A 20,135-nucleotide genomic window follows, 5' to 3' on the forward strand; every position below is an offset into this window, starting at 1 on the left:
ATTCATATCTATTGTCACGTGACACGGTAAAAACAACAACAACAACCCGGGTTGACCTTTCTTGGGAACCATATCCAAGAAGCATATATGGTTCCATACAGGCCATACAAAATTTTCTTATATGATCTTGCTATGGTTGCCAAGAATTCCACATATGATTCTTATATGGCATCCAAGATATCAAGTTTAATTTTTGTTGTTCCAAGAGCACCCTCAAACAACCCAGAGGACATTTAAACATTTCCACACATAATAACATTTTATGGTAAAATGGTACCATAAATGATTTTTATATGGTTCTTATATGGTTCTTTTATGATTCTTACAAGACCATACACGGTTCATTTTAGGATCAGGTCATGAGTAGGCAGATTCAGCGGATTTGAGTAAACAGTACCAGGCAGTCCACGCCCAACCGGTAGCGACGCGCCGCCATATGCCGTAATGTTTACACAAACTCTCTAAATCCAATTTATGGTCGACCTATGATTTCTTACGGATCTTAAAATACCATAAATTATGATAAAAGCAGATAAACTCTTGAAAACTAGGATCATTTCCGTTAGTGCCCCCCCCCCCAGCTTAGTGGGCACATATTATTTGTACCCCCGACGCGCGTGCCATATTTATACAAAATTTACTATGTAATGGCACGTGCTCCGTAACTGGGGGCGCATAACGTACTGATGGGGAGCACAAACGGAAAAGATCCCAAAACTACTTTTAATTAAGTTAGACAAAAAACAAACAAATTGGGCAAAATCAATAAAGTTTATAATGTACCAACAAAGTACTATACAGAAGTAGCAGATTACGATCATATAGGACAACATTGTACTTTAATTGTGGTCCATTGCTCGAGAAAATTTGACAACGGCTTTTTTGAATTTTTTTCTTTTTAATAGAGTTTTGTGATCAAGACACACTGTTGTTCATGTGCTTAATGTTTTGTTTGCTGGTTTGCACTTTTGACATGCTTTTTGGACGCCGTATTTAATATTTCATGCCTTTTAGATACTCCATAAGAAATTTGAGAAGTCATGAATTTCTTGGCAACCATGTGCAAGACAATAGATATTTATGGTCTTAGATATAGTTGCCAAGACTTTTAATTTAAAATTTTAGTTTAACTATTCTCCGTATTTTTTTGTATTTTTCGGTTTTTTCTTTTATGGTCTTACTTTTTAAATGTGTATGTTCTTGGATATGGTTCCCAAGACACCAAGAACTTATTTTTTTCAAGCGTCTCTATGAGTTTTTCTCCACTCTGAATGGAATGCATGGCTGTTTTAAGAGCTTTTTGAGCATGATTTTATTTTTCCATGGTCAGCTATACGGTTGCCAAGATACCATAAACTCGATATTTGGCTTGAATATGGTTGACAAGAAAGGTTTATGGTGGTCAACCCCGGGAATAGAGGCGTGATTCTTGAAAGGTTTAATCCTTAATTAAACTAACCGATGCAATCACGTTAAAAATATTAAAATCGGAAAAACCGGGGGGCATGTTGTTTTCCATATTTGCATATATTATCCACATTTTATTCATACTGATTTAGCATGTAATGTTGCGGCATATTATGGTGCTTAACATAATTGAGGGGTAGACTGAAACGGAGAAGATCCAACCAAGGTCGAGGTGATGACGCCAAAAAATCTATAAAAATTGCGGCGAATGCGTCGAATGGTTGCAAGAATTCAAATTTCAGCGCTCGACACTACGAAAACGATAAAAAATAAATGTTTCGCTGCTGAATCTTAAGATAAATCACCACAGAAAATCACAGAAAAACTTTAACAGTTTGTTTTTGTAACATTTGATGTTTTTTCACAACTTAAAGACGTCAACAAGAGAATTTTTTCAGCACTTAAGAATTGTAAATTTGAATTATGAAATAATTAATTTTACAAAAAAATGTCATTTTTAACACATTCTCCAGAAAAAATATGCGAGCACAAATTTTCACAAATTATGGATGCCCTGGTATACAGAACATTTCACTTGAACCATACTGAAAACTCTGATAAAAAACAATTAGAAAAAAATAAAACCATAAATTTCAGTTTCAGAACACAAAGTAATTCGAATTTTAATTGTTTATGTATCCATTTTTTATCAAATATTCTCCAGCATATTTGGTCTCCGCCATTATGAGCTCCATTCAGAAGAATTTCTTGCTGTATGAATAAATCTCGGAAGACGTTATACTATCGTTGCATAGAGAAAACAGATTTTGTACGACTTTTTCACCTATCGTAGACCCCATGATCTGTTGGTGTTTGGGTTCTTAATCGTTTGACAGCGGTCTTTGATGTACGAAAATCTGCTCATGTAGTTTGTATGACGAAGTTTTTCTCAACCGGGCAAATTGCTGCAAACATTTTATTGAAGACACTGCTGACAGTTTTCGTATCTCCAAATCGTCGACTATTTTTTCTTAATTGCGATTAGAAGGTTTCCTAAATTTCTTTTAAAATTGATTCTTGTTGTGTTTTGACCTATGATCACCAAATTTTTGGCATATAATTGTACAATGACGCTTTACAAGACCACTTTAGAATACTACAAAACCTTTTATTGCATTAACAACTTCAAACTTAGTTTTTTATTCTTTGTTCACATATCAGACAATTTAACAATAAAAAGATTAGGATAATAGCATGTTTTTCTGCATCCAATAGATTTGAACCACCTAATGTTTTTTTTTAAATTAATACGGTGTCATATTTTTTTTAATATATCAGGTCTTACAGATTTTTATCAGCTAAAAACAAGCATTTGGTTGCTCGCAAATTGTAATGAAAACAAATATTTTGATTTCAGCTTTATATTATTACATCGAAAGCGTACAAGACTGTCCCAGCTCTTATCAGGTCAATAAAAACCAATGTGCGAAAATAAATGTTATTTTGCTCTCGCATATGAATTGAAAGAAAAAACTTATTGAAAATGGACAATATTTAAATTTGGATACCTCTTTAGATCGACCCTTACTTATGGATCTACCATTGTCAACTGGTACACAACGAATTTTCCTCGCATTGAGATTGGTCGCAACTGATAATTTACCAATTGCAGAGAGTGTGGAGGAAAATGTTTTTTTTTAGTTTTAGAAAACTAAAAAAAATTAAGAAAACTAAAAAACAACTATGTAACAGAATGCAAACATTACGTACGGTATAGGGTTATGTGAAACAAAAAAAATATTCCAAACACTTTAACACTTTTTGATAAAATTTGTATCTGTGGACGTTAGAACTGCCGACTCAAATGTGTTTAGCAGCCCTTTGTTGGCCACACCCTGTATCAAGTTACGGCGATCATATGCGGAGTTAGTTACCAAAAAAACTCTGCTTCCGGTTTAGTTTGACAAACCCGATTCTTCAAATGAGGAGTCCTCCTTCAGAATGCAACTGACTGTAGGTAATTTTTCGCTCCTAACTTTTATCAACCCCATCGTTTTTGTTACTATTCTACCTGTAGAAATTTTACTACTGAAGTCGAGAAAATCAGCCGGCGTGTAAGTGTGCGTACACTCTGCTCATGCACCATTGGGAGCTAGATCATGAAATTTTTGGGTAGGTGAACCAATCTAAAGGCATTCTTCGAAAATAGTTTTTCTATAAAAATGGCTTTTTAATATGCAGTGAGCCTAGGATAACCCCTAGAGGTCATATTTTAAGCTTTTGAGAACAATCAGTCTTTCAGGCTCTTTTTACAAAGAGTTGTTCGAAATATTGTAAAATTGATGAGATTACTTTTTCAAAATTTTGTGCTTAATTTAGATTATGACATTATGCATGGTTTTTGACAGGTTTTCATTACAGCTATCATCATGGTGTCAGTTTCGATAGTGACCACGGAGCAACCGAGGCATTTCAGTGTAAAGTTCGGTGTCTTTTGAGTAACCGCAGTGATTGATTAGCAGCTAAATTTGAAAAATGGTTGACATTTGTTATGTTACGAATGTTAACTGCGCATTGGTTCCATTGCATTGTAAACAAAGATCCACTACGGAACATAACAGCTTTGAATCCCAAAATTTAATTATAGATAGAAACTAGAGCCAGTGTGATCAATAAAAGATTGCGTTAGTTGAGTATAATTAGCAGATGTTGAAAATTTGAAGAGAGAGAGAGAGAGAGAGAGAAAGAGAGAGAGAGAGAGAGAGAGAGAGAGAGAGAGCGAGAGAGGGAGAGAGAGAGAGAGAGAGAGAGAGAGAGACTGAGAGAGAGAGAGAGAGACTGAGAGAGAGAGAGAGAGCGAGAGAGAAAGAGGAGAAAAAGAGGAAAACGACAGATACGGAGAGAAAACTTGAGAAGAATTAAGCTATTTGATGATGCTAAAAGCGTATAACCTTTGTATGAGGTGAAAAAAATTAACGAGGACAAATTGTCGAAGGTTTTTTGAATTTTTTTGAAAAAAAAATTAAAAGATGAGTGTAAAAATCATTTAAAGTAAGTTTTTCTCGGGAGCGAACCATGTTTCATGTTTTTGGGTAGGTGAACCAATCTAAAGGCATTCTTCGGAAATAGTTTTTCTATAAAAATGGCTTTTTAATATGCAGTGAGCCTAGGATAACCCCTAGAGGTCATATTTTAAGCTTTTGAGAACAATCAGTTATTCAGGCTCTTTTTACAAAGAGTTGTTCGAAATATTGTAAAATTGATGAGATTACCTTTTCAAAATTTTGTGCTTAATTTAGATTATGACCTCATGCATGGTTTTTGACAGGTTTTCATTACAGCTATCATCATGGTGTCAGTTTCGATAGTGACCTCGGAGCAATCGAGGCATTTCAGTGTAAAGTTCGGTGTCTTTTGAGTAACCGCAGTGATTGATTAGCAGCTAAATTTGAAAAATGGTTGACATTTGTTATGTTACGAATGTTAACTGCGCATTGGTTCCATTGCATTGTAAACAAAGATCCACTACGGAACATAACAGCTTTGAATCACAAAATGTAATTAGAGATAGAAACTATAGCCAGTGTGATCAATAAAAGATTGCGTTAGTTGAGTATAATTAGCAGATGTTGAAATCTTAAAGAGAGAGAGAGAGAGAGAGAGAGCGAGAGAGGGAGAGAGAGAGAGAGAGAGAGAGAGAGAGAGAGAGAGACTGAGAGAGAGAGAGACTGAGAGAGAGAGAGAGCGAGAGAGAAAGAGGAGAAAAAGAGGAAAACGACAGATACGGAGAGAAAACTTGAGAAGAATTAAGCTATTTGATGGTGCTAAAAGCGTATAACCTTTGTATGAGGTGAAAAAAATTAACGAGGACAAATTGTCGAAGGTTTTTTGAATTTTTTGGAAAAAAATTAAAAGATGAGTGTAAAAATCATTTAAAGTGAGTTTTTCTCGGGAGCGAACCATGTTTTATGTATTAATACTAAATGTCTTTATTTTGATTGTCCTGTAAAATTTATTTCCGTGATAGTGCAAAAATAGTATCTACTTCGAGTACGTTGATGACCGGCTTTGGGATTAGTTGCAAATTTGCGAACTACCCACTTTGATTTAATGTAATTTGAAGACGCAGGCAATAACAACAGGAAGAAATAAACAGAGTAACAAGGTAGCACTTGATTCGTCGATTAAAACTTTTTGGTTGATTACATTTGATCCTTCTTCTGGACGACAGAGTCCCCTCACTGTTTATACTAGCTGAAATTCAGAAGACAACGAATTGAATTTTCTAGTGAAAATGGAATTAATCAGTAACAAAAGTATCACCTGACAAAAAAAAGGTCCTTAAATAATTTCTGAATTATATTGCTGTGAGAGAAAAATGAAAAAAAAACTATAAGTTTCGAAGAAAACAGGTTTGTAGTATAACTGTGAATTCAATTTTTGAAAAAGCGATGAGTTAATCAAACGGCATTAATCGTGACAGTGTATTCAATCCACTCTTTGTAGTACATTATGCTTGCAAAATAGCTGCCTCCGTTGCATATCTCACCCCCTTGTCCGCTTACACTGGTGTGGTAAGTTGCAATCCCAAACAGACACACTGGCTGAAAAATATTAATATTACCGAGATTAAAACTAGTTATGAAAAAGTTAAATTTATGAGAAAACGGTCATAGAATTTACATTCAAGAAAAATTACTAATAGAACTTTAATTTGTGTCAAAAAGTTTGTCATAGGATTTACGTTTATGACAAAAATACCAATACAGCTTCCATTTATGAGAAAAACTAGTTGTAAAAATTCTTATTCGAGAAAACATACCAGTAGAGCTTCAGTTTATCTAAACGAAAAGTCTAGAACTTTGATTTCTGAAAAAATGGTCGCCTATATTTCAATTATGAAAATTTTTTAGTTTTAGATTCAACTTCCATATATGAAAAAACTGTTGATACCAATCGATATTTTAAAAACGTTTATCATTCAGGAAGTCATTTCTCTGTAATGTGTATGTTCTATGACTAAAACGTTTTGTCAAGACTGGATCTTGAACTGTTTTCAGTTAAAAATACAGGATTATTTAATTGACCAATAAATTCCGTCCCGGGAAGATGTTAGCACGTTTCTTTTATGAGACTTTTATGACTTTTGTGTCTTCAGAGCAATTCAGTGCTTTTCAGCACATTATTATGCTGGTTTTTTCAAATAATTTTTAATATTTGAGAGCATTTGATCGAATTTCTGCGCATTTTAGCGTAGTGCGTAAAAATATACGGAGAAATCTGCCACCCAGGATTTTAGTTTCTGATCTGTGATTATACCAAACGCTGCGTTGTCTCATCGCTTTTTATCTTTTTTGCATTTTTCGGTTCAGAATTTCACCAAATCTTTATAGGAACAAACACATTTTTCAAAGGGTTCAATTATTGTTTCGTTAAAAAAATGGCATTCTTATTAGAAAGTTTGGCATTAGTAAATCGGCCTAAATTTTTGCCATAAAGCAGATATACGGGCTGCAAAACAACATACAGTCCGTTAGAAAGACCCCCACTGAGCTCATTTGACAATGGCACATAATTATCAGTTTGCATATCCTAATTATAACTTCCGTTATAACTTTTCCGTCACGTCCCGAAGATGCTCATTTGATGTACACTGAAAATATCAACGATGCTTACACTATTAAAAGTCGGATAATCGATAAAAGTCTTGATATTCGAGCTAAATAAGGGCTGAAACTCGAACGACAAGAAGACGTAAAAAACAATATTTATTGTAGATATCACTGAGCTTTTTAGAAACAAACTCTTGTGAGTAAACACATAATGATCCACAATTATATCGTTTAACGTACAACGTTGCACAATCTTGTAGTGTTAAGACGCATAAAAATATATTAGGGGAAAAAGGTTAGAAAAACTTTCTAGCTTTATGCAAGCCAATAGTGGTCAATTCAGTTCACGAATGAGGTAATCTGACCTCGCTACGGCTTAAAAATTAAACCTATCAGCGGTTTTGTTATTCTAATAAAATAATATCCAAGTCAACTTAGTCTAAATCGGGCTGGTTTGGCTCAGTATCAATCTCAAACACCTCTTTGCTCAAGGTACATGTATTAAAGTACTGATTTTGCTTCATAGTTGGGGCTCGGATTTTACTTCAAGGTTTGGTGGTTGGGGCTCGGTACGTCGTCAGTCAATCGACCATTACCAAGAAAACTTTTTGAAAACACCTGAAAAAAGAGAGTTGAGTCATGTCACCGATGTTACAAAGGCATCTGAACGAACATAAAGAATCCAGATTTTCAACTGTCCTGTCACTGGCATGACTTCTATACAACAAAAACAAACGGATATGACTTCATCGCCAAATTGAAGCGAACGAAAAATAAAATGAAACAAAACAGTCGCAATCAATATAACCCTGATACAAATTAATCATCAAATTTTTGATCAATTGTTTTTAAAAAACGAATTGTAGCAGTTGATCGGTCCCGATTTTGAATAGAAAATGTGTAATGAACGTTGAATAGCGGTTAAACTTCTCGGTGGCGATAACAACCGTGTGGTAATATTCATTATGCCGCAAAGTGCCCTCATCTTGGTTTTAGCTGTGTGTGGTACGGTTGTACCATAATTTAGTTCTCATTTAGTAAATTGTACTTAATTAATTTATACTTGTCCTTGTAAAACTAAAAGTCAATGTTCACATAATTATAAATTACCGCCGACTAAAAAGTCATTATTTCATACTGTTCACACCTCCCACTTTTACTCAACTATTCATTCTTTTGAATCTTCTTACTGAATTCAGTCGTTCACAATCTAATCTCTTTTCCACTAGATAAAAACTTAGCGGATTTGAAGGAGAAATCCATCATCATTTAATTTGCCTCCATTCGCACCGCGATTGTAGTCAATTCTAAAAGTAACAATCCAATTGACGTTGGAAACTTGGATTCGTACCTCGAATCCATACATCTAAATCTACGTGGATTCACAGCACAATTGTACCCTATAGTCAGGGTTATCACATGGCGCAGTCAGCTACAAAAGAACGCGCACTCTTGGGAATCGAGCCCTTTTGGGAAAAACCGACGTTGGAACCTCCATTGCAATGGGACAAATGGCAGGTCATGCTAAAGTTAGCCATCATGGCTAAAGAAGGAATATCAATCGATACTCTTCTTGAGGACCCTTCAGACAAAGTTACCCTTCCTCCAGAACCCATCTACGAGGAGGACGTTCAAAACAGCACTGCTCAAAGCGAAAGAGACAGACGTACTAGGAATGAACAGCTAAAAAACTCATGGCTTAACCGATGCCAGAAAGCAGAACTTGTGGGCATACTATGTGGGGAAAAGCCTTGGAAATACTGTGACAGTAAAGCAGTATCCCTAACGTATCTCAGCCTGGGAGTTGAAGGGAGATGAATTTTTGGTTCACAGGAACCAAGTATCCAAATTGACAGAGTGACCATGAAAGTTCTTTGGGAATGCCTTGATGAAGTGTTCACCAAACAAAGGAATATTACATTTGACAGATATACATTTTTATCTCGAAAACAAATGAAAGGCGGACCAGTGGAAAAGTTCTACGGGTGCGTTCGAGAACTTTCCCTAAATTGTGATTTAGGAAGCCGTGAGGAATCGATAATACGGGATGTGTTTATCGCTAACATGCAAGATGGAGAAATCCAAAGAGAATTGCTAAAACAAACACGAGAACCTAAAAAAGCTCTCGAAGTAGCGATCAGTATCGAAATGGGCATACAAACACAACTAAAAATCTCCGGAACCTCAACAACCAATTCAACTAATGATGTTCACTCGATAAACAATGTCCAAGGATCGTGGAATAGAAAGCGACCATCTACAAATCAATTCGTAAAACCGACAATCTGTCCAAATTGTGGGTATGGTTGGACTCCCTCTTATAGACAAAATTGTCCCGCCCGTGGGAAAATATGTAAAAATTGTGGAATCTCTGACCATTTCGCTAAGGTTTGTCGAAAACCAAAACAAGCTAACAAACCTAGATCTCGAGTAAATTACGTAGATGACTCGATTTCGGAAGCGGCTACAGTCGGCACCACGACATCAGTGACCAAACAAGTAAATAATATTAGCAAACTTCTTCAACAAAAGAGCATATACGATGCCAATTACGATTCCGACTACGATGATTACGATGACAATTGTGTAGCGGCAATCTCATACAATACCGACACCCGTGAGGTAGAACCCGTAAATTTGGACATTCGAGTTGGAAATACAAGCACCAAAGCATTGGTGGATTCAGGAAGTGTTTGTACGATCGTTAACAAAAGTCTAGCAGACAAAGTGGTATCGGAATGCAAAGATAGCTATTGGATACAGTCCCCTGAAATACACGATTTAAAAACTTTCTCCAATGACATAATCAAGATAATAGGTATAATCAAGACATCAATAAAGTGTAACGACTGGATAGCCACAGATGTTGATGTAACTGTCGTTGAAGATGGTCACCGACCAATCATTGGACGAGACCTTTTCCCAAAACTAGGTTTCTCAGTAATCCAATCAAAACAAGTGGCAAACATTGATCAAAATCAATGCCCAATTAAGCGGCAAATTTCTTTTGACTTTCCTGAACTCATCACCCGCGTCGGTAAATCTTTAAAACATTCAGTAAAGTCTACATTTCATAGTGAATTTACACCTACTCATCAAAAAGGAAGACGAGTACCTATTAATTTACAACCATTAGTTAACATAGAACTTAAAAAATTGCTTGATGAAAAACACATCATAAAATTAAATAGTTGTTCCGACAAAAATTTCATCTCACCTATAGTTATCACAGTTAAAAGAGATAAAACAGTTAAATTAGCACTAGAGTCAAAAATTTTAAATAAGTCTATTCACAAAAACAAATATCAAATGCCAAATATTGATAATTTGATTGACACAATTCAGCAAAACTTAAACACATCCGCATCACAGGAAACAGCATATTATTCCACACTGGATTTGAAGTACGCATACAGCCAACTTAAATTAGATCCAGAAACGGCCAGACATTGTAACTTTAATATTATCAGCGGTGAGAGAACGGGAACATATCGGTTCATTACAGGTTTCTACGGTTTAACTGATATGCCAGCAGCTTTCCAAAAAGTAATGGACTATACTTTAGTCGGACTAAAAAATACTTACTGCTTTCTAGATGACATTATAGTGGTTAGCCGTGGGTCCAAAGAAGACCACTTAAAACTTGTTTACCAGTGCTTACAAAAATTAGATGAGGATAATCTACGAATCAACTTACCTAAATGTCATTTTGCAAAAACCGAAATAGAATGGTTAGGACATAAATTCAGTCAATCTGGAATAGCTCCACTTGAGTCAAAAACAGCGGCAATCGCATCACTAACAGCACCTAAAAATTTAAAACAACTCCGATCATTTTTAGGTTCTGTACACTACCTTGGTAAATTCATTCCTAACTTATCCCAATTATGTCATCCTCTTCGTCCATTATTAAAAAAGAACACAACATTTATTTGGAACATAGAACATGATACACATTTCCAAGCAATTAAAAATAGAGTAGCAAACGCCACAGAAAACACACACTACAATCCTCACTTGGAAACGCGGATCAAATGCGATGCTTCTAGAGCAGGGTTAGGAGCAGCACTAGAACAACGTTCACCTACAGGTTGGCATACAGTTGCATTTGCATCTCGATTCCTTAACTCAAATGAGGAACGTTATAGCATTAACGAACTTGAATTACTAGGTGTTGTGTGGTCCGTCGAATATTTTAAATATAATTTGTTTGGCAAATCATTTACAATCATCACAGATCATCGAGCATTACTCTCAACCATGAAAGAACACAGATCAAACAAATCTTATAATAGTAGATTAACACGATGGATTGATCGTCTTTTACCTTTTGACTTTAACATTGAACATATCCCCGGTGCAAAAATGGGGCTAGTAGATTATATTTCCCGCCAACCAAATCAAAAAGCAAAAGTTACAAACAAATGTGACAAGGAATTTGCGGTAGCAACAATTACCCGCATTCGTGACGCAATTGCAGCAATTTATGTAAATACCACACCACAAACCTGCCAGTCACGACACTTTAACAGCGTCATTAACACACATTCCACACGTGCCTCACATCCTCGCTCAACAAACTATTCCAATTTGCTTTCTGCCATTAATCGAAACACAAATCAGTTGCTTCTTAAATACTCTGCACACGCAGCACAATTGCAATCTCATTCTAATACCAGTACAAATTCAACTCAAATCCAGTCACAAATAAATACTAGATCCAACCAAACTCATATCCACGTAATTGAAAACCACAAAATGAGTACTTCTCCTTCACACAGCCGAAACCCGCAAACTCCCCCTACCCACAGCCGAGGGACATTTCAATCCACTCCACATTCAGGAACGACCCGATCTTCAAATGATGGACACCCTTCCCCTAGTGTCGAATTGTCAAAAGAAGAGGTGTTTGAGAACAACTTGACACAGTTGTTCACAAAAGGCTTTCTGGCAGTACTGACCAGCAAGGACGCAGTTCTGAAGGAGTTACGGGATTGCATACTTCAAGATGACCCCCAGAGATGCAAGGAAGTCAACCCGTACCTATTCTCGTGCTGGCGAGACTTGCACGTCCGCTCAGGATGTGTTTGTGTGGACGAACGCGTTGCGATTCCACACTCCATTCAAGACGCGGTCTTGGAAAGCCTCCATTTAACGCATCCAGGAAGTTGGGGGATGATAACGCTTGGCCAATACGCGTTCTGGCCGTACATGCACCGCGAAATTCTAAATAAAGCGGCCACGTGCAAGCCTTGCACGGATATTGGTAAGAACCTTAAACCTGTTATTCCGGCGTCTAATTGGAAACCTTTATTGCCATGTACAGAGCCAAATGAAGAAATACAGATTGACTTTGGAGGTCCTATCACAAATGAAAAAGATCAAGACACATATTTTCTTGCATGTATTGATCATTTTTCCAAATATCCTTCTGTAGAAGTATTTGATAAAGCTAATCGACCAAATGTACTAAACTTTTTAGACGATTACATTCAAATCCACGGTGTTCCCCGAAATATTAGACTTGATCAAGCACGATGTTTAATAGGTTATAAAGTTAAAAACTTTTGCAAACAACATAATATTAACATACTACCTGCCCCTGTAAACGATCATAGAGCCATAGGATTAGTGGAGCGTTTGATACAAACAATTAAAAGACGCTTAGGCTGCATGAAATTAGACAATAAAAATAAAACATTCACAATTAAAGAAGCAATAAAGTCAATTGTATATCAATTACGTATGTGTAAACAAAAAACTACAAATGTAACACCTTTCCAAGCACACTTTGGACGAAAGCCAAACACACCACTAAGTAATATAAGTACAACACCTAAATCATCTAATCTGTCATATGAAAACATTCTTCACCACTATTTAGACGCTGATACTGTCCCTGTTGAGGACTACCTGGATGAAAATGGATGGGTGACGGGAGACAGAAGCGACATCCTGATTGAAGAGGCAAAGCAAAGGGCACAAGTTGACGCCGGACGCCGCTACAACGGCGAACACAACAAATCTGTCTCTCGCTTCATATTACATCCAAAACTGAATAACCCCATCCCCAGATCGGAAAAGTCACTGGACTTGAAGCTCGCTCGCAAGGTGACTAAACGCTCCAAACGAGACCTTCGCGGTCTTTGGGAAACACTGGCACCAGGAAGTACGGTTGTTCGTACATCAGATACGACAACCGTCATCAAAGAACCAGGAGTACCTGAAGTAAGTGTTCGCAATAGCGATATTGCTAAATTCGGTACTCGCGCCGAAAGGAATACTGAACTATGGCAATATGCGCAACGTCGACCCCTCCCTTACGATAAAACCACGGAAGAGAAAATCGCACAGCACACGAAGGACTTAAAGAAGAAGTTTCGCGGGGTGATCAAAATTCGACACCGTCCAACACAGTCAGATGCAGCATCGGGTGTGTCATCTGCAAATAGCAACATTTCAAAAGCAATGTTGGCACGAAAACCACGAAAGCCCCAAGTCGGGGAAAACGATCACGTAAAACATCGGTGAGTCTGAATACGTCAAATGCATCGTCTGTTGCTGCCCCTTCAGTAACGTCTTCAACCACGTCTCCCTCAAATACTAGTACTAAACGAAACCGACGAGCCCAAGAATATTACGGATTCGAAAGTTCGGTCAATTCGGTTAGTGATGATTCAACAGCTCCGGTTTCCAAGAAACCGAAACGAACAAATCCGGTGATCGAAACAATTCTCCATGAAGAAGCTACACGGCCGCCAGTTCCCGAAACAGACTATGAATTGACGATTGCAAGCCCCTCTGCACCACCACCAGTGGGAATTTGGTCCCCTGAAGAATACAATTACGACGATTACGCTCGTGAAGTTAGCATGAGTGTATTCGATGCGGAAAACCAAATTTAAACTAAAACTATTTCAAACTGTCATTGTTAACTTATTGAATTATTTCCAATCTGTAATTGTTAAAATCATTTCGGAATTGCCCTGCTTTTCCATTCATTTCATGTTTTCGTTTAAATTTAAATCTCATTGTGTGTTAGTTCTACATTCCTTTAATTTGATGTTGCACTTGTGACGCTAATTCGCGTATTATAAAGTTGGATGGATTCGCATCACGTTTGTGCATTAATTTATATCGCGTGCATAAAACTTACTGCATATGTCGTCAGTTTCCGTTATGTTCGTTCTCTCTTACATTCGAGACTCAAATACACTAATCCTAAGGCACTCATTTATCATTACTCATTATGTATACTATCTATAATAACCAGTACATAGTTTAATATTATTCTAAATTTTATACTGATGCAGTTTAAAATTTTTCGTTCAGCGCAGGATATGTGGTACAATTGTACCATAATTTAGTTCTCATTAAGTAAATTGTACTTAATTAATTTATACTTGTCCTTGTAAAACTAAAAGTCAATGTTCACATAATTATAAATTACCGCCGACTAAAAAGTCATTATTTCATACTGTTCTCACCTCCCACTTTTACTCAACTATTCATTCTTTTGAATCTTCTTACTGAATTCAGTCGTTCACAATCTAATCTCTTTTCCACTAGATAAAAACTTAGCGGATTTGAAGGAGAAATCCATCATCATTTAATTTGCCTACATTCGCACCGCGATTGTAGTCAATTCTAAAAGTAACAATCCAATTGACGTTGGAAACTTGGATTCGTACCTCGAATCCATACATCTAAATCTACGTGGATTCACAGCACGATTGTACCCTATAGTCAGGGTTATCACACTGTGAATGCGGTGAATTGATGAACTCATACAAAAATAAACCGCAGCGCTGATGTTCCAACTACCTGTCGCTACCCTTCCCTAATTTTTTTTTCTTTAGATTATATTTTTTAACTACAATATATGGTAAAAATATAAGCATTAATTTTTTGTTAGATTAGCGGTTTTTTGCCGGGAAAAAATTTGCCGCTTAATTTTTTTTCAGCTAATTCACCGCATTGAGCGCAAAAATTAAATTATTGTTGGACAGTAAATTTAGTGATGAGAAGCCTTTTGCAAGCTTGGCGATGAATCTAGCGGTGAATTTTTGTAAGATTTGCAAATATAAGCAGTAAATTCTTTTTCGCTGCATTCATCGAATTGGGCCAAAATCTTACTCTTTTTTCAACAAATTCGACGCAAATCATACATCTTAGTGGTTCTTAGCGGTGCGATCTCATCCCGGGGATATTTTTTACCATATATCTTTAGTTAGTTGGAAAAAATGCATTTTGCATAGGTATATGGAAATGTTAAAGTTGCTAAAAATGGTAAATATTTTTAAGATAGCAAACCGTTCTGGTGGAAGGAGACCCATAAGACACCTTGTAAAGTGGTCCCCCCTCATCCATGTTGCAAATACTCCCCCCATCTATAATTGGGACTGTACAAATTGTGTGGTTCTTGCAGAACACAATCTCTTTTGTATTCACAGCCTCAAACATTGTTTGACGAAACCATGTCTCCTTTTAATCAACGAGGCTCAAACTGTCCCTCGAAAACGACAATTTGAAAAAAAGTAAACTCAACTGAAAACTTGCCTAAAAAAGATCAATTTTTAGTATTTAGGCTCGCTGTTGATTGGGGCCAAATATAAGCAGCTATCTGTCGCTGTCGAAAGTATGTGCTGCTATTCTTTGTAGAAAAACCAACCTGGTTCGAATATGAATAGAATGAGTTATGAGTTGGTACTGCAAACGTTTAGCAATTTTTTAAAACATTTTTACTTTAATTTTTGATTTTTCTCTAGAGACATACATACCAGCGATAATCAGTGTCAGCAATTATACAGGAAACTTCATCTTGAAAGATGTTTTTATAAATTTTTCTAATTTTGCCGAGATTGTGATTCTATTGTATGACCGTACATGAATTTAGACCTTGTGGTGTTTGTCTTTGGTAAATTTATATAGTATGAAATACAAAATGAATCCAATTAGCCCCAATAATTTAATAATTAATTTCCAAAAAATCTTGAAAATGCATTCAGTAATTCGCAATTTTTATCATCGAATTTATTTCTTAAAACAAAAAATAATAGATGGATTTGCGGTCTTTCCCATTACAGACCCCCCCCCCCCCCCATTATGGTATAATTATAATGATGGGGTGCTATAGTTTATCTGACCACTAAGCTGGGGGGTGGGGGGGGGGGTGGGGGGGCTATAATGGGTAATGGCAACGACCCGACTTTTGTTGTTTTACATCAAAATTCAGGTCTTTCTCATTATAGCCCCCCCCCCCGGCTAACAGGCATACAATTTTGGGAAATACAATGGGGGGAGGGGCGCTAACGGAAAAGATCCAAAAAAACAATAATATCGAGCAATAAGCAACTCTTCATGGTTTAATAGTGTTAAAATGAGGGACAATTTGTTCATGCCATCAAATTGACAGGGAGTAGAGTGGAGTTACGTTGAGTGGAAACAGAACCCATTCCACACGCGGCTATTGTAGTTTCACACATTTCTTCCCTGTCCAGTTGAGGAGGAAAAGAGGGAAAATTATTCAACCAACTCCGCTCTTTCGCTTACTTCGTGACTCAAAGTTCAATGGGATTACAATTTTACTTGAAAAACTAAAAAGTAGAGTTGAAGGCAAAGAAAGTACGTTATTTCTTGCAGGGGAACCGGCTGTCCTAAAAGAATCTTAAATCATCGTTTTTAAAAAAAATGATTAAAAAAAATCATCACGATTTTTTTATCCCCAAGTTTTTGGTGTTTTCCGAATTATACCTGCAAAATTAGCTGCAAAAAATGATACGTACAATTTACTTAGAATACGTTACCTAGAATTTACGTGCAAACTCAAGCAACAATATTACATTAAGTGAAAAAAAAGACATTTAAAAACTGAAGTTTAGATAATATTCATCAATGGAAGATTAGAAGGATACAAAGTTATTCTGAGCAGAAAAATGTAAAATTTCAGCAGAATTTATTATGCCCTATCAGCTATAATCCTTGCTGTCGGTAACTAAATTTTGGCGTGCTCCTCTCAACTTTTCATTTTTGTTTACATGGCTAAAACTGATTCATCAGATAATGAGGGGCGGGAAAGTGATATAGAAAATTGTGACCACAGATCAATTAATTTCCTCTGTATATTCCCTTGTGATTTTAAAAAGACCATTTTTCGATCTTCAAAAAGCTATCGCCAATTGTTTTAAATCTGTTATTTAATCACCTAAACTGTTTTATAAGGTGAATACTTCTGTTTTAACTTTACATGGGTTTGCTATATCGCTGCTAAGGTTCCATCTAATTCTTGGATCTATTGTCGTCTTTGAAAGAGAGTTGTGAAAAGAATTAAAATTAATACGAACATATAGAAAAGCATTATACATACAATTGAAACTGAAAAAAAATCCAGATTGATTTGTTTACAGTTTCTCTTCAGCTCGATATTTTTGCCGGGCCATTTTTTGCTTGATGGATAATGAATTTGCCATTTATCACACAAACTTTCATCACAAAATTGTTTTCTTAGAGCGGAATGGATGAGTTTGTCGAAGACTTTCAACTTATCATTTGCATCATCCTGTTCATAGGTACTTACTCAGGTCACAATAATTGCATAAAATTTTGTTTTTTTGTTAAATTTTTTGTCAAAAAAGGTCTTACACTAGCGTCATAACTTAAAACCGAGAAACAGATAAATTTTTTCCTGCAGTTTGAAAATAATTTTATTAAAATGAGCGATATTAAGAGCGGAGTTTCGATTACCATGTGGCGTCATAACTGCAGATAGGTAGAGTTAGCGACTTCCAGTTAGGTATAGATGTCGTCAACTTAACTAATGCTAAGTTGTTCTCTGGATAGTCTCTCAACCCATAGCTGAAATAGTCATATAAACTAAACAATCATCAGGACTGATACAGAGCTGCCCCACATTCACACACTCACACACACACACACACACTCACACACACACACACTCACACACACACACGACACACACACACACACACACACACACGCTCACACACACACTCTCTCTCACACACACATACCGCAGAGAAGGAGCTGTACGCAAGATTACACTGTCAAACAATGCGAGTTTGGGTGGATGTGTATAAGTCATATGCCCACTAAATTAGGGAAAAGGGAGAGCATATTAGGCTCACATTAACTCGTTGCTTTACACAATTCTTATAGATCGAAGACAATTCTTATATCATCGAAGACTTATAGATCAGGATTTAGAGTAATACCCGGGTCGAGGTTTTTGGATAAATTTTTGTAAGAAAGGCGGTGAATTTTTGTAAGAATTGCGGTGATTGCGGTGAATGCGGTGAAATTAAATATTTCACCGCATTTCACCGCATTTCTTACAAAAATTCACCGCAAAATTCACCTCATTTCTTACAAAAATTTATCGCATCGACTTTTGTTGCAAATTTATGTTAGAAATGCGGTGAAAGCGGTGCAGGAGGTGGAAAAAAATAATTCAACACTTCACCGCATATGATTTCCAAAGTTTACTCAATCTGATTTAATTTCACAAGAAATTACAAAGGTGTAAGTGACAGTTGGCGCATTGGACTAAGCAGTTGACGGCATGCAGGAGGGCAGAGGTCATAACCCGTGTGGGGACGATTCGGTTTTGTAAGAATACTGAGAACGCGGTGAAAAAAAATAATTCATCGCGATTCACTGCATTCACCGCAAAAAGATGTAAGAAATACGCGGTGAAAATTTTTTTTCACCGCATTTCTTACGAAAATTCACCGCCAAACCTCGACCCGGGTAGCTTTTTTCGTTTTGAAAACGTCATTTCTCGGTAACGATTCGCAGAAGTCGGTCGCAGAAGTCCTTCACATGTATACATTGGCATTAGTTACGCGCGAGACCCAAAATTAGTTATGACCTAAAACAGGTACTTACTCGGGGGTTATGAAGTAATCAAGTATTGCATACTCTGTCCGCTTTGACTCTGGGTCTGTGAAGTCGCCGATTTCCACACTGATAGTTTCAGCTACAACAAAATATCAAATGTTTTTTTGAAGTTGACAAAAATTATCAAAGTTTACCGAAAAGATTATCGTATGGCCCTATAGTGCCAGATCTGGGATCTTTTTCCGTCTGCCCTACCCTCCACCAGCTTAGTGCCATGTTTTTACATGATGATTTACTATGCAATGACACGTGCTCTGTTACTGGGGGCGCATAACGTACGGGGAGTACAAACGGAAAAGATGCAAAACATTTATATTCCTGCACAATGCCCGATTGCCCGAGTTTCCTTTTCATATTAGCTTATTTTCTCTTGTTTTGGAGAGCCAACATTTCCGAGGTGCAAAAAAAATCAGTATCAGCTCTGTATTAGAAACCAGTGTTTTTATAACCCTATTACAATTTTCTTCCGCCATTACCAGTATTTAAATAATTGAAGCTAAGTAATTTCCTCTCAATAAAATAAAAGTGACTCAGTACATTTAATACAATTAATATTATCTTTTATACAATTCATATTATCACAAAAAGTTTTTTAGCTTTTCAAAAACTTTTATAAAGGGGGCGTGAAAATTATTTTAAAAGATGAAAACAAGATAATGTTTTATTTTCAAATTAAACACTTTATACGCAATACCTAACCTTGACATTCTGATTAACTGAACATTGAGTGCTTCACTTATACTTTTGAATAATTGAAACCACACTAAGTCTCCAATCGTTTAGATTTTTTATTAAACATATTTTGCGTTGAAAATTGGAAAAATAACTTCGACTTTCTGCCCTATATGCTATAAAGTATTGAAGACTTTCTTAAAGACTTTAAAGAAGTTAAAGATATCCTTACATAATTAACTTAAAAACTTCAAAAAAACTTAAAGGAACATAAAGACTTTCTCACATAAGGAACTTAAGGACTTCAAAAAATATTTTACAGAAAGACTTTCTCACATAAATTTGGAATTAAAGCCTAGTATCTCAATTCTAAAAAAAACTAATTCGCTGTTATCTCGAAGTTAAGTTCTAGATAACTGTAGTGGCTTTCAGAATCTTTTAATATGGGACTTTTAGCGAAAATGCGCGAACGCAAATCGTGACATCATATTGACAACCACAAAACTTGTTCCTGTCCTATTTTATTTA

General features: G+C 36.2%; 1 protein-coding gene across 1 annotated transcript in view; it reads right to left on the bottom strand.

Moving 5' to 3' along the window:
- Positions 1–5,852: 5,852 nt before the first annotated feature.
- Positions 5,853–20,135, bottom strand: part of LOC142354389 (uncharacterized) — a 58,221-nt gene continuing 43,938 nt past the window's right edge. Inside the window, exons 3-7 of the mRNA XM_075406668.1 lie at positions 18,924–19,014; positions 17,763–17,873; positions 16,421–16,511; positions 15,333–15,503; positions 5,853–6,011 (exon numbers count right to left, since the gene is read on the bottom strand). Of these exons, the coding sequence (XP_075262783.1) occupies positions 5,868–6,011; positions 15,333–15,503; positions 16,421–16,511; positions 17,763–17,873; positions 18,924–19,014 (608 nt within the window). The 3' untranslated portion in view covers positions 5,853–5,867. The remainder of the gene's footprint in view (positions 6,012–15,332; positions 15,504–16,420; positions 16,512–17,762; positions 17,874–18,923; positions 19,015–20,135) is intronic.

Source organism: Convolutriloba macropyga, chromosome 15 (assembly GCF_964194025.1).
Source record: "Convolutriloba macropyga chromosome 15, txConMacr16.3, whole genome shotgun sequence".
Classification (NCBI taxonomy): Eukaryota; Metazoa; Xenacoelomorpha; order Acoela; family Convolutidae; genus Convolutriloba; species Convolutriloba macropyga.